The 24,914-nt window shown below is 41.6% G+C and overlaps 1 protein-coding gene across 3 annotated transcripts in view; it reads right to left on the bottom strand.

The window, feature by feature from the left end:
- Positions 1–2,893: 2,893 nt before the first annotated feature.
- EFL1 (elongation factor like GTPase 1) overlaps positions 2,894–24,914 on the bottom strand; it is a 312,225-nt gene continuing 290,204 nt past the window's right edge. For 2 of the 3 annotated variants that reach the window (XM_075858080.1, XM_075858078.1), the window contains exon 20: positions 2,894–3,205. In XM_075858080.1, coding sequence (XP_075714195.1) covers positions 3,017–3,205 — 189 coding nt within the window. In that variant the 3' untranslated portion in view covers positions 2,894–3,016. Of the gene's footprint in view, positions 3,206–14,862; positions 15,038–24,914 lie in introns of those variants that run through there. The other variant, XM_075858081.1, reaches the window with a different exon arrangement.

Here is a 24,914-nt window from a genome sequence, read left to right as displayed (position 1 = left end):
TGCAGGGGAACAAACAGCTTGTCCTCAGGAAGGTTCCCGGGAGCTGAACCTTGATCAGCCGCAATTTCAGAGACTAAATCAGAATCAATAGAAGAAATGATTATACCAGGAGGCAAAATACAAGCAGGATCTTCCTCCGAAGGAGGGCTGGCCATGAAGCTACGCGACAGAGCATTGGCCTTAATATTTTTAGACCCAGCCCTATAGATAACCAAAAAGTTGAATCTGGTAAAAAATAGCGCCCATCGAGCTTGTCTCGGGTTTAGCCTCCGGGCAGATTCTAGGAAAACCAGATTCTTGTGGTCGGTAAGGACCGTTACCTGGTGCCTAGCCCCCTCCAGGAAGTGGCGCCACTCTTCAAATGCCAATTTAATGGCTAAGAGTTCGCGGTTGCCAAAATCATAGTTACTCTCAGTGGGCGAAAACTTCCTGGAGAAGTAGGCACATGGACGGAGATGGGTGAGAGACCTGGTACCCTGGGACAAGACAGCCCCCACTCCCACCTCGGATGCGTCAACTTCCACGATAAATGGCTCCATTTGGTTGGGCTGAACCAGCATCGGGGCCGAGATAAAGCACTTCTTAAGGACCTCAAAAGCCTGGACAGCCTCAGGAGGCCAGTGGAGAAACTCAGCACCTTTGCGAGTGAGGTCCGTAAGAGGCTTAGCGATGAACGAGAAGTTGGCAATAAATCTCCTGTAATAATTAGCGAATCCCAAAAAACACTAACGCCTTCAGGGAGGCAGGTTGGACCCATTCCGCCACAGCCTGGACCTTGGCAGGGTCCATGCGGAATTCATGAGGAGTGAGGATTTGACCCAAAAATGGTATCTCCTGTACCCCACACACACATTTTTCGGTTTTCGCAAACAGTTTGTTTTCCTGAAGGACCTGGAGCACCTTCCTGACATGCTCAATGTGGGAGGACCAGTCCTTGGAAAACACCAGTATGTCATCAAGGTACACTACAAGAAATACCCCCAGGTAATCTCTTAAAATCTCATTTATGAAATTCTGGAAGACCGCAGGAGCATTACACAACCCAAAGGGCATGACGAGGTATTCGAAATGACCTTCGGGCGTGTTAAACGCAGTCTTCCACTCATCCCCCTCTGAACCTGATTAAAGAGATCAGGAATCAAAGGAAGGGGATACTGGTTCCTTACAGTGACCTTATTCAAGTTACGGTAGTCAATGCATGGCCTAAGACCACCATCCTTCTTCCCTACGAAGAAGAAGCCAGCACCTACCGGAGAAGTAGAAGTGCGAATGTAACCCTTGGCCAGGCATTCCTGGATATACTCTCTCATGGCTTCACGGTCGGGACAAGAAAGATTAAATATCCTACCCTTAGGAAGCTTAGCTCCTGGTACCAATTCAATTCGATAGCGCAATCGTATTCTCTATGAGGAGGTAACACTTCGGAGGCCTCCCTAGAGAAAACATCAGAAGTCCTGAACAAACTCAGGTAGCGTGTTCACCTCCTCAGGGGGAGAAATAGAATTAACAGAAAAACATGACGTCAAGCATTCATTACCCCATTTGGTAAGCTCCCCAGTATTCCAGTCAAACGTGGGGTTCAAGAGGGGAGGTGAGGGGCACTACCATGGCAGCGTCAGGCTGGTTGACCCTATGAGCCAGGGCCTGGACCTGTAGGGAGAGACCCTGCATTTGCTGGGCCAGGGTCTCAAGGGGGTCCATAGTAGTGTCAGGGAGCAGGGTAGACTAAGTATATGGGCTTGTGATTATGTAATGACTGGGGTAGGGAAACTGACAAGTGAGCCCTAATCTACCCGCCACTCTGTCCCTGCCTACTTGCAACGACCCGCCCTAGGCGACGGGGTATAACTGGGCGGCGGTCCCTACGCTCAGTAAGTGCACGAGACAAACAGACAAGGGAACACAAAGCAGAGGGAAAGGGGCAGTTGCCCACGGCAACACCGTGAGCAACAAGAGTAGTGAACGAGCCGAGTCAAACCAGGAGTGCACGAGGTACCAAACGCAGAGCAGGAGAGTAGTCAGTAAGCCAGGGTCAGTATGGAGCAGGATCAAATAGTTAGAAGCTGTAGCTGGGCCAGGAAACCACACGAGAAGAATCACAAGCAAAGGAGGAACAGGAAAGGCAGGTAGCTCCGTCTGGCCAGGCTGCGATAGGCTCTCCCACTCCTAAGCCTGCCATCCTGAGTGGTGGAAGATGGAGTCAGTCTCAGAGACATAGACTCAGGTGCAGACTGATTACCTATGGGAGTATACACAGAAGTTGTGCCTGGCAGATCCTTTACAGGAATACCAAATAAAAACCTGCAGAACCCGAGAAGAATTTTAGGTTACATTGCAATGGACACAGGCTGCCATAACCACAGCCTTGCATGCTAATATTGAAATTTTCCCTCCAGTATATGGGGCATTCAGTATAATAACACTATAGTTAGGGAATTGTAATTTGTGCAATCCCATTCCGTATCCTTGAAATCACTCAAAACCAGAGCTACACTTTGAATCTGTAATATACGGTAAACCTATATGGAAGAGCGATTCTGCAAACAAACTTTTAGAATGTAGAAAGATGTATGTTAGATCTCAAAATGCAGCAACGAATACAAAAGGGAAATTCAATGATGGAATGAGCGGACATATTTGATGGGCATAATAATGGCCATAATACTGCACATGACCTCACTATATTAGGAGAGTGTGTATATAGTCACATATAAAATGTACGGTCTTCTCTATAGACATTCTGCAGGTCTGAATGGAGACGGTAGCCCAGCTTACAGAACGCTGTTGTGTCTGACTGCTTCTCTGCAGAGCGTTTGGCTTCTGGCTCTGCAGACTGAAACTGGTACAATCCCACACACTAGGAGTTATTTACAGATACGGAACACTATCAGAGTCAATTGTCTCATCAGTTACATTTATTAAAATCTGCTCCACAGTCTGTGAAAATCTAAGCAACACATTCAAATCATTATTGAAGAAACTTTGCAAACAGAACAAAGAAAGAAGCTGAGAATAATTATTTGTTCTTGCTCAGAGTCCTCTGCTTCTCTGCATGTTCCACAATCTTCTCCTCCACATAAAGTCCTTTACGTTTCCTCACGGAGTTCATGTATTTCCTTGCTTGATTTTCAGAGTCCGCTTTCTCTCCGAAGTGTAAGTATTCCTCCTCTGTAGTAGGGACCCAGAATGGATCGCTTGGAATGACCTGCATTTAAAGAAGAAAAAAATAGTTTAGGGCAACCTGTGAGCAGACACCAAGAACAACCTAGATTTAAAGGGGTTCTCTAGGGTTATACCAATATGGTAAAAGTTTTGCTCGAGTTCAGTAACTGCATCCACATAGTTTATGTGGGCTGACAAACAACCACTTGTCTTTCTTTCTAAGGGACCACTATAACACATGGAGCTAAAGGCCTGTTTACACTGGACATTTATAGTTGCTATTTGTTTCGAAAGATTGAAGTGATAATTGCCCAGTGTAAATGTGCAAAAGATCCACAATAAAACAAACATTTATCATCATATTAATTGATTGCAGATGCATAAATGAAATTTTCCACTAGTATACAAGAGCTCAAAGGAGCATTCTGGGCAAAAAGTTATGACTAGTTCAGGGTGTGAGGAAGCGATGCATGACATATAGATTCTCTCTTTGGTGTTCTCTGAATCTGTGTCATGCCCCGCCCCATCGGGCCCTGCACTAGGCATACCACAGTCTATCAGTTTTGCCTAGAGTGTTCATTTAAATGAAAATGTCACCTATAAACAGTAGATGCTGCCATTTTGTGAGGTGACCTAATACTCGTGATGCTAAACTGCACTATTTGGTTCAAACAGAACTTGATGAATATACAGCAGAAAGATTTTGAAATTACCCACAATGTAATTTCCCTATGACCCCATATCAGTGCCAGATTTCTAATAAGTTCATTAATTTGGAGTTCTGCTTTATAAAGACATTCATCAGGGAAAACTTCACAAAACGTTGCAAAAGTGAAGAAGTTGCTCATAACATCCAATCAGATTCCAGCTTTAATATTTCAAAGGCCGTTCTGAAAAATAAAATAAATATTCTGATTGGCAGCTATGGGCTACTGTTCTATTTTTACTGTGCACCGGTTTTGATAAATCTTCCCCCGAAATGTTATTTTCAGTTTTCTTTTAAACAGTTAAAAAGCAGACAACAAATTTATTCTGCCCCTTTTTAATTTACCACTTTGGTTGTGAATCTCCTTGTAATCGCATTGCATGGTTACAGATAAAGCCAATTAAAATCTGTAAAGATAAAATCTGTTATAACCATGACAGCATGATTAACAATGTAACAATCTTTTCCCTCATTAACTCTATTGTACATAAGAAGTGGTGGAAAGAAGCTAATATTCCACTTAAAAATCAAATATGGGACATACTGACACAACTTGTGACTGGCAGAATTGTAGCTTGATATTGTCATTTTCCTCAAAGTTGCTAACTACGTTCCACCTAGAGCGTGAGTGTGTCACCACTACAGTAAAGGTCGAGAACACTACTAAAGCCCCCTTCAGTTTTTTCTTACTCCATACACTTTTACTATATATGAGTTTATAAGGGTGTTTTGTCTCACCATGACAACCCATTTTTATACTGATCCCTGCAGGTCCAGCTTCTGAAATCCCTAGCGATCACATCATAGACTAAAATCATAGAAAACGATGGGGGAATTAATCACCCTTACTCCACGTTTTCTGTGCTCATCCCGGGCTTCATACCTGGCCCTTCCAGATTGGACTGTCCCCCATCCCCATCAGACGATTTAAAGAGGCTCTGTCACCACATTATAAGTGGCCTATCTTGTACATAATGTGATCGGCGCTTTAATGTAGATTACAGCAGTGTTTTTTTATTTAGAAAAACGATCATTTTTGACGGCGTTATGATCTATTTTAGCTTTATGCTAATGACTTTCTTAATGGACAACTGGGCGTGTTTTACTTTTTGACCAAGTGGGCGTTGTAAAGAAAAATGTATATCGCTGACCAATCAGTGGCCAATCAGCGTCATACACTTCTCCCCATTCATTTACACAGCACATAGTAATCTAGCTAGATCACTATGTGCTGTGCAAATGAATGGGGAGAAGTGTATGACGCTGATACGTCAGCGTCATACACTTCTCTCCACAATGCCCACTTGGTCAAAAAGTAAAACACGCCCAGTTGTCCATCAAGAAAGTAATTAGCATAAAGATAAAATAGGTCATAACTGTAAAAAATGATTGTTTTTCTATATAAAAAAACACTGCTGTAATCTACATTACAGCACCGATTACAATACGTACAAGATAGGCCACTTATAATGTGGTGACAGAGCCTCTTTAAAAAAAAAAAATTATGGGAGATTCTTCACTTCTTCCCTCTGCAGGCTGCGACTCATAGTGTGTACTGATGCCGGGCAGCATCATAATTGTGTTGTTGTGCCATGTATCACTCAGCACATGTATGGTTGCCTCGCCTATAAGGTCCTGATGTGGTGTCAGGACCTTTTATGAACCGCACCATGCTGAGGAGACCAGAGGGGACTTGGAGGGGAGAAGTGAAGGAGAGGGGAGTATAATTATTTTTCATGTCCAATGTTAAAGTGCGAATGGATGGTGTACAGCCACAGTGCCGCACGGCCAGCCAAAAGATGCTACACAATTATTAAGAGGCATTCGTCTTTTTATGTGTCCCGTCTTACTCCAACAGATTGTTTATTAAGACTGATGTATGAAACCCCCTATATATCCTGAGCTCAGCATCTACTGTTCTAACCTATGTTGCCCTCAGATATGGGACCATTGGAGACCAGACGGATCTGCTTTAAGTAATTGGATAAATGGCAATTGCCTAATATACATTAGTGTGCAAAAGTTTTAGGCAGTTGTGGAAAAATGCTGCAAAATAAGAATGCTTTCAAAAATAGAAGTGTTAATAGTTTCTTTTTTTATCAATTAACAAAATGCAAAGTGAATGAACAGAAGAGAAATCTAAACCAAATCAATATTTGGTGTGACTACCCTTTAACTTCATAACAGCATCAATTCTTCTAGTACACTTGCACAAAGTCACGGATTTTGTAGGATTATAGTCAGGTGTATGATTAACCAATTATACCAAACAGGTGATAATGATCATCATTTTCATATGTAGGTTGAAACACAGTCATTAACTGTAACAGAAACAGCTGCGTAGGAGGCTTAAAACTGGGTGAGGAACAGCCAAACTCTGCTACAAAGGTGAGGTTGTGGAAGACAGTTTCATGTCACAGGTCCACCATGGCAAGACTGAGCACAGAAACAAGACACAAGGTAGTTATACTGCATCAGCAAGGCCTCTCCCAGGCAAAGATTTCAAAACAGAGTGGGGTTTCAAGATATGCCGTTCAAGCTCTTTTGAAGAAGCACAAAGAAACGGGCAACATTAAGTACTGCAGATACAGTGGTCAGTCAAGGAAACTTAGTGCAGCAAATCAAAACCACATCATGCTTATTTCCCTTCAAAATCGGAAGATGTCCAGCAGTGGAATCAGCTCAGAACTGGCAGAAACCAATGGGACCCAGGTATACACATCTACTGCTCGTGGAAGTCTGGCCAGAAGTGGTCTTCATGGAAGAATCGTGGCCAAAAAGCCATACCTTCAATGTGGAAACAAGGCCAAGCGACTCAACTATGCACCAAAACATAGGAGCTGGAGTGCAGAAAAATGGTAGCCGGTGTTCTGGACTGATGAGTCAAAATTTGAAATATTTGGCTGTAACAAAAGGCAGTTTGTTCGCCGAATGGCTGGAGAGCTGTACAATAATAAGTGTCTGCAAGCAACAGTGAAGCATGGTGGAGGTTCCTTGCAAGTTTGGGGCTCCATTTCAGCAAATGGAGTGTGGGATTTGGTAAGGATTAATGGTGTCGTGTCCTCAATATCAATCATGCAACACCATCCGGAAAGCGTCTGATTGGCTCCAAATTTATTCTGCAACAGGTCAACGATCCCAAACATACAGCCAATGTCATTAAGAACTATCAGCGTAAAGTAGAACAAGGAGCCCTGGAAGTGATGGTATGGCCCCAATGAGCCCTGATCTCAACATCATCGATTCTGTCTGGGATTACATACATACACATACACCAAAGATCTGTGGTTAGTTCTCCAAGATGTTTGGAACAACCTCCCAGCCAAGTTCCTTCAAAAACTGTGTGCAAGTCTACCTAGAAGACTTGATGCTGTTTTGAAGGCAACGGGTGGTCCTACCAAATATTGATTTGATTCAGATTCCCTCTTGCATTTTGTTATTTGATTAAAAAAAACCTGTTAATACTTCTATTCTTTAAATCATTCTTACTTTGCACACACACTATACAAGCAGGATGCATAATAATAATCTTGCAGGGATGCAATGAAATCAAATTCCTTGCAGATCTTTCAGCGGAATGCAAGCTGCTATTATTGTATTTACCTATAGAACTGCAGAAACAGACTGCCGTAAAGAAATCTGTGTCTGCTGATGGGCTGATAGGGCAGGAAACTCAAATTCCCTGCGGATTAGTACTTTATCATCAGATCACTTGCTACTGTATAAGAAGCGATTTTGATAATATGACTACATTAGGGTAATATTACTTATGCAATTCCTTATTTAATAGAATAGGTTCACTAAAGGTGATATTTACATTTAGAAACAGCATATATGTCAAAGTAATGCACTTATCTGTCCAAAATGTATTATGAACTGACTCCTCTCTCGTGAATGAGGTCTTCAAAGATAACGAAGTTCTGAAGATAAAGATGCAAATCATGTTGATGCCTAATGAGGTGCAATAATAGTAAATGATCTCTGGTAGTCTGTGTGTGAAGGCTCACAAGCCTCATTTAATACTTCCGGTAAATGGGTCTGTGTAGAGTTGGAATGGTGGTGTGGGCTTATTGCATGAACAAGCAAATATCTGGATTTTTCCCACAGCTAAAAAGTTATTTAGGCATTAGGCGAGTTTGAATTAAATGGAAAATGTGTCCATTGCCTAGTTCACACCAAGCAAAAAATAGCTTTTCTACCGCCTTCATCTAGATGTAAGATGTTAGTTAATAGGATTTTTAAAGTTCCTATTCCCACCTTGCTGCGTGCTCTTTAACAGCATACTCTCTCTGTTGTGCAGGAAAACCGCAATCATTGTTTTCCATTTAAGCAGTTCAAGGAACATGCTAAGAACTTTTTCTTTACCACAAACTGCAACTACGATTAGTTCAAAACGAAATGTACTAAAATGCAGTTTTGCTGGAGCTTTTACTCAGTTAAAAGCTAGTGTAGTGAAGCTTTTAGCTGCAGCACATCACTAAGGCCACATTCAGATGTGTAGCTAACCTCAGACGTGAAAAACTGCAATTTTTCACGTCCGTAGTTCACCCGTGCGGGACGCGTTGTCACGGATCCCTCTAATACTAGAGTCTATGGAGAGATGCATGACAAACAGGAAAATAAAACATGTCCTATTTTTTCACAGACCCTTCACACGCTCCGTTGAAACAGTCGTGTGAATGGGCCCCATTGAAATACATGAGTCCATGTGATGGCCGTTGTTTTAACTGGTTCCCGACCGCTGGCTGTGTTTTTACGGCCAGCGGTCAGTGTCCTTAAAACCTGAGCCGTAAAAATTTTTACGGCTCAGGTTTTAACTTGCTGCCCGAGCGATCGGGCAGCTGAATGTCGGGTCTCCGGCTGTCAGTGACTGCCGGGGACCCTGAGGAGAGGATAGAAGCAGCTTTCACTGCTTCTCTCTTCTCTGATGACTTGTACACAGCGCTCAATGAACGCTGTGTATAGGAATAGAGGCAGCGGCCGCGCTGTTGTCTCTATTGCTCCTGGTGTTCATGTGACTGGTCACATGATCGCCGGGTGCTGTTAGTGACAAACTGCTGCTAGGTCTAACTAGACCCAGCACAGCCCTATTAGTGACAATAGTCACTATGAGAGGGCTGATTTCCCCTGTAACTGGGGCTGCTGTGCAGCTCCAGTTACAGTGGAAAAACATGGTGTAAAAGAAAGAAAAAATATATATAAAGTTCACCAAAGGTCTTTTTTGACCTTTGAGGGACAGACCACAGTAATAAAAAAATAGTAAAGTAAAGTGCAAAATATTTACTAATAAATACCCAGCCCAAAAAAAAAACGTCCCCCCGCCAATCATTGTTGAAACGCTAGCGCTGACCCAATTACCCTAACATAGACATGTAATATATTACAATTTACGGTAGACAATGACGATCACAAATAAAATGTCTATTATAGGGTAAAACTATGTTATTACCAAAAAAAATAGCTGAAATGTAAAAAAGCTTATTTTTTTACTATTATTTTCAAACTTTATGAATAAAAATTCTAAAATAGCAAAAAGGATGTGTATAAAAACGATTAAAAAAAAGAAACCTGCATTGTCTACGGAAAAAACATCGCAAAAATCACGTCGTTAGCCCAACAAATAAAAAAGTTATAGCCATTTAACCAATGCGTGCTAAAAAGGGCTAAACGGTGTCTGGTCCTGAAGGCGCAAAATAGCCCGGGCCTGAACTGGTTAACAGCCGTCACACGGACAAGATACACGCTCGTCTAAATGAGCCCTAAGTGTGGATAGGGCCAGATTAGGGGCGATGTGCTCCTGGGCAATAATAGCAGCCACATATAAAAGAGGTGACCACACATGTGCCTGGCGCTCTCTACTGAATGCCACTGAAGGTAGCCGATGATTCGCTTACAAAGGGTCACAGGCAAGCGTCTCCACTTTTTTTGTCTGGATTGGATCACTCAACAACCATCAGGGAATCCCTACTTTCCTGAAGGGTGGGGGTCTCAGAGGTGAGCAGTGACTGCTAGAGGCGTAACTAGAAAATGCCAGATACAGCGATAGATATAAGATAGATAGAACTGCCCTGGACATGGAGGGTAGGTGGTGGAGGACCTCTAAACCCCTGAGCTGGTGAAGACCTTCTTTTTCTCTCCCTATAATCCGGCCCTGGAGCCAAAAGGTAATCTGCTGCATACACCGTGAAAAAAGGCTCCTATAGCCTAAGGATGATGTCTCACTATGTGACCAAACGATCCCTCCCAGAGCGCACATTTGATTGGGTTCATTTCTGGATTGTTTGCTCGCTTATATCTCCTTCATAGAATCTCATGTTTGCGTTGGTCTCAAACGACATATCCCATATCTATGGATAAGCATATGTAAACAATCATTACTTCGCCCTACCTGAATTCATGGTATCTGTAATGATAAAGGTAGGTGCAATAAATGGGTATTCAGCAGTTGTACGCTTAGGGGTCTTGAAAAACAGAAATAAAATGTTGCCCAAAATGCAAAAAATATAAAAAGATCACAGTACTGTACAATACTACACAACCAATAGTATATCTCCTATAGATAACCACTATATGGTATATATGGTAACCAATCTATTCTTGGTAGTACATAATTCCATAGGATAAATGACTTTGTGCTAGTCTATTGTTCCACACCCCAGCCACGCTGCTCGCGTATAATAAATGTATAATGGGCAGCCGACTTCCACATCATTACTGCTGCCTACTATGAAAACAAAGGTCTTATTATCACGTTAAAAGGAAATTCATACTGATGTAATGCGGCCAGATTAAAACGTTCCACAATACCACAGTATGAGCTCTGTGGTTGCATTGTGCACACGTTGAACATACATTATGTAATTATGCAGCAAGCCTCCTTGGCTATAGAAAACAACACGGAATCAGCTACCGCCCTAGTGCGATCTTTTGTCTGCATGCCGTAGCCTCCTGGAGATATAATCTAACAGGTTAATATTGCATATCGTACGCGCCTCTCATCAGAACACCCCCAAATGGCAAATTAGCAAACAAATCTGCTAAATGAGCAATCAATGCTGCTCCGCCTGTAAGTGGGACTGATTGATGAGGAAAGCTTCTCGGTCTTATCTGTGTGTTCAAACACAGGCCTGTGATATAAAGCATAAAATGACAAATTACTCAGAGCTAAATTAGGAACCTGGCAAGGAGCCCCCAAGTCTCTGGTGGACAGACAGGTACCATTAAGAGCAGGACAGATGGAGGGAATCTTAGCAGTAAGTAAACATCTATCCAGAGCTTTTTTTCTTCTGCTGAGTGAAAACACCAGGCTCTTCCAATGGGAAATCTGTCACAATGCATCTGCTGCGGATACATGATACAGCACAAGCATAGGTAACGCACCAGCCTATGTCTGCCACTGCAAACATTCCCCAGACACCAGCACGTTCTTTAACCATTTAGAACCACAGGGCTGTCTGATCCCGGCCTGCGCACATGCCGAGGGCACAGCCACAATAAACCTTTGTCTACTACCGGCGCAGAGAGGAGGGGACACTGGTTATCATAACCCTAGATACACTGGGTGGTCTTCATAATAAGCAGATTTATGCAGGTTCTAACTGGTTACCAGCAACAAGAACGCTAGTCACTTATTGGGTGGCCATTGTAGGACTGTAATGAAACAAAACATTCAAGGTAAAACATATCAAACAGATAAAAAAATCAAAGCGAAGCATTACAATTACAATATTCTTTGTTAAAAATTACACTGCAGTGTTCAGGGATATCAATAGATATGAAATATATACATATATTAAAAGGCGATACATAGATATACAATTGATAGATAGAGGAGCTAGACAGAGTCATTTCGCCTTTTTTGCCAATGCAGAAAGAAATCTCAAACAGCAAATAAGGGTAATCTAAAACGGCTTGTGTCTAATAGATAAATAGATAGAAAGATATGGCTAGATAGATAGATGTGAGATAGGTAGATGTGAGATAGATAGATAGAGAGAGAGAGAGAGAGAGAGAGAGAGATAGAGATAGAGAGAGAGAGAGAGAGAGAGAGAGAGAGAGAGAGAGAGAGAGAGAGAGAGAGAGATAGATAGATAGATAGATAGATGTGAGATAGATAGATGTGAGATAGGTAGATGTGAGATAGATAGATAGATAGATAGATAGATAGATAGATAGATAGATAGATAGATAGATAGATAGATAGATAGATAGATAGATAGATGTGAGATAGATAGATAGATATGAGATAGATAGATAGAGAGAGAGAGAGAGAGAGAGAGAGAGAGATAGATAGATAGATATGAGATAGATAGATAGATAGATATGAGATAGATAGATAGATAGATAGATAGATAGATAGATAGATAGATAGATAGAGATGTGAGATAGATAGATAGATAGATAGATAGATAGATAGATGTGAGATAGATAGATAGATAGATAGATAGATAGATAGATAGATAGATAGATGTGAGATAGATAGATAGATAGATGATAGATAAATAGATAGATAGATAGATAGATAGATAGATAGATAGATAGATAGATAGATAGATAGATAGATAGATGTGAGATAGATAGATAGATAGATAGATGTGAGATAGATAGATAGATAGATGTGAGATAGATAGATAGATAGATAGATAGATAGATAGATAGATAGATGTGAGATAGATAGATAGATAGATAGATAGATAGATAGATATGGAATACATAGATATACAGAGAGAACTATATAGATTCTGTATACAGATGACTGGTATTTGTACAATGGACATCATGGCCACCAATCATACAGTTCTCCCCATGAATCTTGTAACCACAGAAATGTTATTTTTTATGCAGGGAGGTCTCCTTTGTTGCTCGATGAAAGTACATTTCATAGCAGAACTGTAGAATTTCTTGGGCTGTTTTTTCTTCTCCCCAAGTGTTATTTTTGGAGCAATTAAAGGTTTCGTTACAAAGGCCGCCTGCATTTGCAGATATTAGAGGAGGACATGAAAAGGATTGTGTGATGCTGCTTCTCCTTTAGGGCTTTTCTAGCGTGTACCTTTGGAGACACGTTTGGAATTAATACATTTCAATGCTTGTCTTTTATCAGCTGCAGCACAAAGAACTAGGCAGCTCTTTTGGAAACAATTATTTGAGATTCGCATGTCTTTTCGGTAATGCTAAGCCTCTTTTATGTTGCCTATGGATTTTCTTTGTTTTTATATCTGAATTTGCTTTAATCGAATTTTTTCCATCCATCTGGTTTTGAAACATAAAAAGAAAGTATTGTATACAGGGACTTTCCTCATGTGCCAGATACCTGGAGGGGGAGGGGGGGGGGGGGTTAGACACACCATGAAGTATGGTATATGGAATCCGGTTTCTCTGTATGTCGAACATTTGAAACGCTTTAACTCTTTATTCTCTGAGCTGCTCATCTGTGATATGCCGACTCACGTAAAGAGAGTTATAAACCCCTCGGTAGGAGCGGTTGTAGGCGACTCAGAAGCGGGGACATGTTTACTTAAGTACAGCTAAAATTTTAGGAAATCGATTAATAGTCACAGTGCATTAAAAAAATATCTTCTGAAATGCTTGTGTAAGCACAGAGGTGCCAAAAGAGTAAACAGTGGCGTAGCGGGTAACCTGGCAAGTCATGCACCCCGGGTACTGTTGCAAGTCACTATTGCCCAGGGTATTTAGATACAGGCCTATGCCAGCAAACTAAATCTTAGCCCCAAGTGCACAAAAGCCTAGCTATGGGCATATCTTTGGTAGGTGGCATATTTCACATACACAATAAAGGAAAGTGACCAGTTACTTCTCTTCTGTGAATAAAATTAAAATGTCTCTTTTCCCAGTATCGAGCCCCAGTGGTCAGATCCGATCAGACTTATGATGTATATGTCATAAAAGTTATTTGTTAGAAAAAATTCCAATCCGTATGAATATAAAATATATAGAAAAACGTAGAACCATGGATGAGCGCTGCTACCATCAAGAGCAATCTAGGCAAGCAAATAGAACAGCTTTATTTGGAAAAGCAAGAGGCTACGCGTTTCAACGCTGGACAAGTGTCTTTGTCGGGCCAGGTAAGCAGTGACAAAATCCAACGGGAACATACTTGCGGTTTTAATTATTTTTGGACGTACTGCAAGTATGTTCCCGTTGCTCAAAGGGGCCTATCGATGCAGCCACAATAGATGTCTCTGTTGTTGTAATATTAATCACCAAATCGAAACGTACACTTCCACAGTGACCGGTGAGACCTTTCCCATTAAAACTTTTTTAAATTGCAGCAGTGATTTTATAATTTATTTGCTTGAATACCCTTGCAATATGATGGGAGGACTGTTCAGACTTAGATGCAGAATAAATAAGCAACGTTTTAACACCCGCATTGGCCTCCAAAAACACAGTGTTTCGAAACACCTTACAGCGGTACACAACTGCAACATTGATATTATTTGTATCACCCCGATAGAAAAAAATCGCTACTAACACACCAGATAGATTTGTTAAACTGAAACAAAGTGAGAATTACTGGATTTATACAACGGCGCGTTCAAGCCCAGGGGGACTCAATGACCTCTCGGAAACTGCCCTTGATTAGTACTTTATTCCTTATGAGATCTGATTTACTATTTATTGTAGACGTTTTTGTTCACCATGATCTCCATACAACATCCTTCTTTTGACTATTTTATAATATTTATAATATTTATATAGTTTTAGTATATTATAATATTTATAGTTTTTATTGAACATTGCATGTATCTATATATTATTTAACCTCACATTGTATATTCCTAACCTAATAAGAGCAGATATATAACAATTAATTTACCTTTTTCATCATATTACTGCATTACATACTCATTACGGCTATTCCCCGTTTTCTAGATATACTATTCCAGCATGTCTGCTGCATGCACTTTGCCCTCAGCTCAACTAACATATCTTTCTGCTACTTCTGTCCCGTGTTGCTTACCATGGTTTTGTTTCCTCTTATACGTTCCCATAACTACGGGGACACCACTATCCCCATTATATTTCCTACACAGTGTACATCTGTGTTTTCTTTTTTCACCTCATCGGCCACCGTGGTCGGCAATAGCTGGGGTTGCTATGACGCCAGGGACGCTCATCGGAGCGTTAGCCTGTGTTCTTCGTAGCCTCCTGCAGATAACGTTCGCAAGCAGTGGTGAGTTTTTTTACAACCTTTACAAAAATTATAACAATTGTTAGTATTTTTATTATACTTACAAACTTCTACGTCTTAAATCCTATTAATTATATTTTACATTACCAATGGAAAGTCGTTTACCGCCAGTTGGTTGTTCCTTTGACTCCCGTTGTGCATCTAACTTGTATGTACTTATTTGCATGTATCTATTCATCAACATTGTGTTTTATTTCTATTGATCATTGCATGCATTCTGTAATAAGGTTATTCTTTATACTGGTTTTTAACCCCTTAGTGACCAGCCTGTTTTAGGCCCTAATGACCAAGCAATTCTTTTAGTTTTTCTATAGTCGCATTCAAAGATCTATAACTTTTTTATTTTTCTGATGACATAGCTGTATGAGGACTTGTTTTTTTGCGGGATTAGTTGTACTTTTTAATGGCACCATTTTGTACATATAATTTTTTGATTAACTTTTATGAACTTTTTTTTCAGGGGAATAGAAAAAAAAACCCTGAAGTTCTGCCATTGTTCTATGCATTTTAAATTGATGCCGTTCACTGTGCGGCGTAAAGAACACATTAACTTTATCCTATGGGTCGGTACGATTACGCCGATACCATATATGTATAGGTTCTTTATGTTTTACGACTTTTGAAAAATAAATACTATGTTGAACTAAAATTAATTGTTTTAGCCCCGTCGCTTTCCAAGAGCCGTAATTGTTTTATTTTTCCGTCAATGTAGTGATTTTTTGGGTTTGTTTTTTGTGGGACGACACATAGTTTTGATTGGTATAGTTTTGGGGTACATGGGACTTCTTGATTAACTTTTATTATTAATTTTTGGGGAGGCAATGGAAAAAAATAGCAATTTCGCCATTGTTTTTTGCGTTTTTTTTGTGGTGTTCACCTTGCGGTTTAAATTACATATTAACTTTATTGTTTGAGTCATTATGGTCACGGCGATACCATATGTGTAATTTTAGGCACATCCTAATAGGCATATGCCCAGGGCAGACCTGGGGTCTTTTATCAGGCCCCCGCCCGCCATGGCAACCCATCGGAGGCCCGCAATTGCATTTGTGGGCCGCCGATTGGTGAGAGAGGGAGCTCCCTCCCTCTGTAAACAAGTTAAATTGAACGCGGCATTTAACGGGTTAAACAGCCGATCTCAGTCGTTGGAGCACGAGCCCGGCTGTCATTAGACAGCTAAGCCCCAGCCCCAGCCTGCACTGGATACACGTGCAGGGCTTAGACTGGGCCGCCGTGAAAAGGCGGCGGCCTAGGCGAAGGCCCCTTGGTGACCGTCGTGAAAAGGCGTATTGGTGGCCACTAAGGGGTTAATGCAATCCTAACTTTAGCTTTGTTTACATTAATTTGACCCCACATGACGTCATAGGGCTACTTTGACCACTGTTTGGCGTTTTTTTTTATCTTCATGTGTTTCAAACATTATCACAATGACTATATAAGTTGGTTATCTTGTCACTCTGCTTTACCTGGCCTGACGAAGACACTTGCCCAGCGTTGAAACGTGTAGCCTCTTGCTTTTCCAAATAAAGCTGTTATATTTACTTACCTGGATTGTTCTTGATGGTAGAAGCACGAATTCATGGTTCTACGTTTTTCTATATATTTTATGTTATAAAATACCGGTTTTCTCCTAAGTGGACTGTTTTTTTAACCTAGCTGCAGCTACATTACACCTATAACTCTTGCTTCAACCAGTGTTGTGCCTGCGTTGCACAACTCCAATAGGTGAGCAGTAATTATCTCACTTGTTGTCATTCCGCTCCTCATGGTTTGTGACCTGCACCATGTGGCGCCGTGTTTTTTGTTCTCTCTCTTAGATTATCCGTGTGAATAAATAGCTCTGATAGATTCCCCAACAAAGACATTGATCTGATTGTAAAATGCGTCGGGTGTTATTAGATCATGTAATTCCCCCTAAAAAATAACCACTTCCCAATAAACCGGCCAAATGAGATACTGCTCTAGATTAGTCTATTGAATATGTTTAAGAGAACTTTATAGTAGCTCTCACCTCTATGAAAACAAAGAAATCAGCCCAAGTCCATATGTTTCACAAACATTCAGAACATAATAAACCCTACTTAGAAATATAGCATGTTTCTTCCCTTTAAAAGGGCTCAGGTTTCAGTAATAGCAGTGAGCAGCAGTGCCAATGAGTTCTTCACACTTCCATATACTTAATCATTTCCACATGGTCTTTGCAATTGAAATGCAAACTTTTGAAATGCATACGCCTAGTTATCTTTTGAGAACACAAGCCCTTTTCTTACTACTCCCTAGACTTCTGCAAGCCTTTTAGGTTGGGTAACTAATGATTGGTGGAGTGTGAGGTGAAGCCTGCTGTCACACATGAAGCACTAAGCACTCTTTGTGTTATCGAACAGGCCTGCAGCAGGTTAGGGACCGCAGCCAGGACTAATTGTCAGGGTATGTCCACACCTAGAGTAAACTGCGGATTTTCCACAACAGGTTTCATTGCAGAAAATCTGCAGTGTAATACAGTAGCAGCAGATTGGAGGAGATTTGTTCAAATCTCATCCACGCGCTGCGTAAAAAAGTCTGCAAAAAACCGTACATAAATTGACCTGCGGTGCAGATGTTCCGATTTTTGCAACAGAAAAGCTCCGATTCTGCTGCAAAAATTGCAACTCAGAAAAAAAAAAAGGCTTATTCTTACCCGGTCTATATTTCTCCGTCCAGGCCGGCCTCCTGCGATGACGTCTAATCCCCTGTGACTGCTGCAGTCAATCACAGGACAACAGAGGGACGCATCGCAATGACTGCGGAGATCAGGGTAAGTATAAGCGTTTTTTTTAACCACTGTTTTTTGTAGCAGACATTCCGCCTGAAAAACTGCACCACAATTTGGTGTGGTTTTTCGTCCGGAAATCCCTGCGGGTTCCAGGGCGGATACGCTATGAACTTTTACACAGCGTATCCGCCCTGTGTGAACGTGGCCTTAATGTGGCTGTCTGCAGAGCTCGCGCATCAACTATTAGGGGAAGAAGAAAAAGGCAATTAAGAGGCAGATCTATCTAAATAAGAATGTTGTTTACAGCTTGCAGTAATTGTATACACATAATTTAATTAGTATTAAGTACCTACGCAGAATTTTTTACTTTTAACTCGCCCATAGTGCATTTTAAAGGCCATTTTAGTTTAGGTCGCTTATCAAATACTTGTTTTACTGCCTGGGTGACCGCCCTTTCAGTACACGTAGCTAGCACAGCAGACAGACTCTCCCCACTACACAAAGTTGTAACAGGGGAGCAGCCAGCATAAGGAGATAGCACACAATAAAGCCTCCTCAGAACAATAAAAGAGGAAGACAAGTGCAGGAACGAGATGTGTTCGGGGAAAAGATGGCTAGAAGGTTGGAGGAGCGTTTAAACTAGGGAGATAGGGGAGAGCAATTACTGTATAGAAGGGGAGGATAGCGTAGCTAGTGAGCTGGGGCCAAGAAATTAACATGGGTTAAAATAGAGGAATGGGTTAGAACAGTTAATAGAAATAAGAAGAAAAGTGGTACAGATAAACATATAAAGTGCATGTATACCAAAGCCAGAAGCCTCAATAACAAGATTAAGGAATTAGAGTAGTTAATGCTGGAAGAGAATTATGACATATTTGGGATAAGTGAGACATGGCTGGATGGTAGCTGTGACTGGGCTGTTAATTTGCAGGGTTAGGCCTCATTCACACGGCAGGGTTTCCCGTCCGGGTGCCGGCCGTTCATAAATCGGCCGGCACCCGGCTGCATTAGGAATGATAGACCCCTAATGGGGCTATTCACACGACCGATTTTTTGACGGCCGGAAAATCCGGCCGTCAAAAAATAGGACATGCTCTATCTTTGCCCGGGCACCCGGCCGCCCGGCTCCCATAGAAGTCTATGGGGCCGGGTATTACACGGCCATCACCGGAATGTGTTCCGAGTGATGGCCGGGTTTCCCGTGGCTTGCGCTCTATCTCCTCCTCCTCACAGCGCAGAGTGCATGTGAGGAGGAGGAGTTGATGCCATTCTGACGAATGGCATCGCTGCACACTGTGTTGCAGGGCCGGGGTGTACAGCAGGTGGAGGGAGCGCTGCGCTGGCTCCCTTCCCCTGCTTGTTAAAAGCACCCTGGCTCGGCGACACCTTAGATGGCGCCGCTAGTAGCAGCAGCTGCTGCTGCTACTACTACTGCAGCGACGCCACTATAGCAGAGCAGGGAGGTATCTCCCCGCTCTGCTATGTGCTAGCCGCACTTTAGCTCCTTGAAGGAGCGGAATCCCCGTGTGTTCGGGGATTCCGCTCCTGGACAGAGCGCTTGATGTCTCTGTCCATATCTGGGCAGTGACATCAGGGGAAACTCCTGAAGCGGAATCCCCGAACACATGGGGATTCCCCTTCAGGAGCTGCCGCTGATGTCACTGTCCGGATCTGCCCGGCCCGGCACGGATGCATAACTTTATGCAAACCGGCCGGGCAGAATGGCCGATTTTACCGGCCGGCACTCGGGCTCGGACCCGACCCGGTCGTGTGAATCCCGCCTTACAGTATGTTCAGAAATTATCGTACTAATAAGAAGGGGAGCGTTTGCTTATATGTAAAATCCTGCCTAAAACCCATCCTGCATGATGATATCTATGAGGGAAATGATCATGTGGAGCCCCTATGGGTGGAAATAAGGGGGGGGGGGGGGGAGTAAGAATAATAAAATACTGATAGGAGTTTGCTATAAGTCTCCAAGTATTATGGAAGTGTCACGATCTGTGGGTATGTGGACCCGCTGGGTGGAAATAAGGGGAGGGAGAAAGAATAAGAAAATACTGATAGGGGTTTGCTATAAGTCTCCAAATATAATGGAAGTGTCACGATCTGTGGGTATGTGGACGCACTGGTCCGTACCGCTGTAGCGGTACAGCAGCTGGCCAACAGGATACCAAGTCAATGTCTATAGTTCGAATGAGGGTACCTGTGGTAATTCAGATAGTAGCGATGGCAGGCTCGGATGGGACCTTGGCAGCAGGCAGACACCAGGCGCGGTGTAACACAGAAGGCGTAGTATACGGCACAACACAACTCTAACTCTCTATCGCACAGGAACAAGGTAGCACGGGATACAGGTAGCAGGTACGGGAACTGGAAAACACTAAGGGATCATTTGCAAAGACTAACACGGGTAAACACAACAATGCTCAGGCAATGAGGGAAGGGGCAGGGCCCTTCTTATAGTCCAGGGTGAGTATGGGCTACGGGACACCGCAGAATGAAGCGGAAGTGAGCGCCGGCATCTCCTGTGGAGGAGATGCGGGCCAGCGCTCACAGATCCATGGCTGCGGCCGTCGGGAGGTGAATAATCTCGACAGCCCATGGCCATTCGTGTTACAGGAAGAAGCAGAAAATCAACTAATAAAACAAATAGATGAGGCAGCAAATCATAATGAAGTCATTATTATGGGGACTTTAACTATCCTGATATAAACTGGGAGGCAGGTCCTACAAAGGAAACAGGTTTTTAATTAAGGACAATTACCTTTCACGACTGGTGCAAGATACAAGAGGGGGTCACTTCTAGACCAAATTTTAACCAATAGACCAGACAGGATATCAAAAGTACAGGTTAGGGGTCACCTGGGTAATAGTGACCACAACATAATACGTTTTCATGTATCCTTTAATAAGATGTTTGGTAGAGTACCTACAAAAACACCAAACTTCAGAAAGGACAATTTTCATGGGCTAAGGGATGACCTTAAGGGCATAAACTGGGACAATGTCTTCAAAAATAAAAATACACAAACTAAATGGGACATGTTTAAAAGCCTCTTAAATAGGTCCAGTGAAAAATATATACCTTATGGGAATAAACAAGCTAGAAACAGGATGAAACCAATGTGATTAAATAAACTAGTAAGGGGGAAATAAATTATAAAAAGGTAACTGGTCAAACTACTAAGGCAGGATTGTAATGATGAGGCATTAAATAATTATAAAGAAAAAAAAATTGTGTTCACGATAAATAAAGGCAGCAAAGATTGAAATAGAGAGACTCGTTGCCAAGGAAAGTAGAAATAACCTAAAAATATTTTTTAAATACATAAATATTAAGAAACTCAAAACTGAAATTGTTGGCCCGCTCAAAAATAATCTGGGTATGATGGTGGAGGAGGATGAGGAAAAGTCCAATCTATTAATCACCTTTTAATGTATTTACACATGAAAATCCAATGTCAGACGACATGATTAGGGATAAAGTAAAGTCTCCATTAAATGCAACCTGCTTAAACCAGCAAGTAGTGCAGTGCCGTCTTAAAAACGCTAAAATAGACAAATCACCATGTCCGGATGGCATACATCCCCGCCTTCTGCAGGAATTAAGTACCGTGATAGACAGACCCTTATTTCTGATGTTTAAGGATTCTATCATGACTGGGTCTGTTCCACAGGACTGGCACATAGCAAATGCGGTGCCAAAATTCAAAAAGGGGTTAAAAAGTGAGCCCGGAAACTATAGGCCTGTAAGTTTAACCTCCATTGTGGGTAAAATATTTGAGGTTTACTAAGAGATGCTATTCTCGAGTATCTAAATGAAAATAAACATATAACGCAGAATCAGCATGGGTTTATGTGGGATCGGTCCTGTCAAACTAATCTGATCAGCTTCTATGAGGAGGGAAGTTCTAGACTGGACCTGGGTAAGGCTGTGGATCTGGTGTATCTGGACTTTTCAAAGGCATTTGTTACTGTGCCACATAAAAGGTTGGTATATAAAATGAGAATGCTGGGACTGGGGGAAAATATGTGTCATTGGGGCAACAACTGGCTCAATGACAGAAAAAAGAGGGTGGCTATTAATGGAACATCCTCAGGGTGGGTCGCAGTTACCAGTGGGTTTCCACAGGGGTCAGTATTGGGCCCTCTTCTTTTTAATATGTTTATAAATGTAAACCTTGTAGAGAGATTATAGAGTATAATTTCAGTATTTGCAGATGATACTAAGGCTTCGTTCACATCTGCGTAAGGGCTCCATACTGGCGTTCCGTCAAAGCTTTCTGTCAGAACGGAACCCTGACTGAAACAAACGGTTTCATAGGTTTCTGTTTGCATCACCATTGATTTCAATGGTGACTTATCCGTTTGCCAATGGTTTCCGTTTTGTCTCCGTTGTGCAAGGGTTCCGTGGTTTTGACGGAATGAATACCGTAACTATTTCCTCATGATCCTCTGCGGACACAGAAGGGAGAGTCTGGGAGCACCGGTCTAAAGCTGTAGCAAGTTTATTAGAAGAGACATTTAACAAGTTTTTGTAAAATAGTGATAGGGGCTTGAGCAGGGTGTCCTGTGTTACCCAATCCTCCAAAGGGGACGTACAATCTCACCTTATAACCTGCAAATTGTGCGTTTTGGCAATAGTTAGTAAAATAACTTAGAAGTTAGCGAGAGGAGACCAGGAGACGAGTATGCGCATTGCACACATGGAGCCATGGACAGCGCACCTCGCTTCACTGCGCATGTGCAGTGCACTGTTCTTGGCTTCACGTGCGCAACGCTCATGCGTCCGATACTGCTCTCAAACTCATCTCGATAACGTGTAAGTTACTTTACTAACTATTGCCCAAGCGTCTGGTTTTGATGTAGGCTGGATTGGTACACGAAATCCCAGCTGCATAAGGACATGCTGGTGGCTTAGTGGCTCCAAAAATAGTGACAGGCTCCCTTTAAATCTCTGTTTGCACATGTACTTGTCTAGACCGCTTCTCTGTACGGACTTGATACATGCAGATTTCATGATGATGCAATTTTAGATCTTATTGGGAAAAAAAAAAGGAAAACTGCATTTTTTATATTTTGATTTATTTACCACGGTACAAAGAGGGGGCCATAAAACCAATAGCACAAACAATATGTAGAAGTGGCAGGGAATATGGTGCACACATGTTACTTTTTGTTTAACGCCTGGCCAACAATTTTATTTTTGTGCGTTTTTACGAGTGAGTTATTTTCTTTAAAGAAACACTGTAGAGTTAAAACTAGTGGAGGGCCTGAGGGTGCGGTTCATAACAAAATGAGTCAAATAAACAGGATAGACGTCATGAACCATCCCTTTAGGCCCTACTTTAGGAATAACACAGTATATAAGATTTTTCCTTGAGTGTACATTTACAGATTCTTTTTTTTTCAAAGTGTAAAATGCTGCACGCGTTGTAGGATGCAACAATTCTTTTATTTTGCAACTTTTTATTTATAATCAAACTGAATACTGTACGTAAACCACATCCAGCATATATATGACATTTATTTGATAGCTACTACTGTCCTCCATGGCAATGCCCTACGTTCCAAGAATAATTTTTAAGAGTGAATAATAATAATATATTGTGTTTCTGTGAAATGCATGTACTTCTATGCGCCATGTCTGAACATGGCACATCAGAGAGAACATTGAGCCAAAACATCTCTTTTTCTTTATGTGCCACCACACGCTTAAAAAAAATACATTTTAGCTGAGATTTAGTTTTGAAAAAATAATTATGTGTTTAGGATAATATACATGAATACTCTTTAGGGTAGGTTCACACTGAGTTTTTTGCAGGCAGAAAATCTGCCGCAAAATTCAGTTTGGAATTTTAAGGCAGATTTTTGCTCTGCCTGCATGCCGATTTTCGCAGCGTTTTTTTACGGCATTTTTCGCCCGGCCATTGAGCACCGCGGGCAAAAAACACTGCGAAATACGCTTTCTCTGCCTCCCATTGATGTCAATGGGAGGTCAGAGACGTAAACGGCCGAAGATAGGGCATACAGCTTCTTCTTCAATGGGAAGGCATTTTTCGTCCGTTTCTCGATGCAGTTTTCGCAATCAAAAACTCTGTTTGAACATACCCTTAGAGTAGAGCTGTACTGAAGAGCAGTTTCCAAAATAGATTTCTGGTATTAAAAATGAATAATATGAAATTACTGACACTTCAAATCTCCCATTTTACGGTGATCCATTGGTCCACCACCTGCTGCCAAGAACACAACTCTGCTGTAAGTGGTCATAGAAGAACCAACGTGGGAGATTTGAAATCCTGTAGCAGATAAGTCAGTGACTTTGCACGGCTCGGTTTCTAAAATAAAGCATATTTGGTAATAACAGTTAATTAAGGAATTGTCATAAAAGTAATGTCCTATGCCTAGTAAAAGTGGAGCTCCATAGAAAAAATATCCTTTAAATCACTAGTCCGACATCCAACATACACAGTGTAGTCCTTATCCCTGATAATATTACAATATGCTGTCACGGGTCAATGTCTGTAACTCATCCGCTTTAAAGGTCTGCTTTTTAGAGAAAATACACCACAAAATCATGGATGACTTTCTATTGTAATCGAGTTGATAAATTAAATGAATTTCAGCCGTACTGCATTTGTCAACACTATTACACAGCCAAAAAATTGCTTAGCATTGCGACTGCCCATGGACAAGGTCTAAATAATACCCTTTATATTCCCGCTGTATTTATTATTTTATTTCTTTTTCGTAAGTGAGACTGATAAAATGCAGGCATTACAATTCTCAATGCTATGTAACCGTTTCCTGCTCTGCCACAAATAAAGGATCCTTCTTTCACAGGCACAGACAGGATAATACGATACGTCTCCAAGAAGACAAATGCATTCTGGGATACAGACCGGCAAACACAATATGAACTATTTTATTAAGGAAATACATTAGTTTTTGAAATGTCAGGTGTCACAGAGGACAAGTTTAATGACTAGCTGGAAATGACAGATGAGATCCCTTTTAATATATATATATATTGGTATATATATATATATATATATATATACATACACACACACACACAC

Source organism: Rhinoderma darwinii, chromosome 3 (assembly GCF_050947455.1).
Source record: "Rhinoderma darwinii isolate aRhiDar2 chromosome 3, aRhiDar2.hap1, whole genome shotgun sequence".
In the NCBI taxonomy this organism is placed as follows: Eukaryota; Metazoa; Chordata; class Amphibia; order Anura; family Rhinodermatidae; genus Rhinoderma; species Rhinoderma darwinii.
The sequence above is the reverse complement of the archived record's forward strand: the minus strand, read 5'-3'. Positions and strand labels throughout refer to the sequence as shown.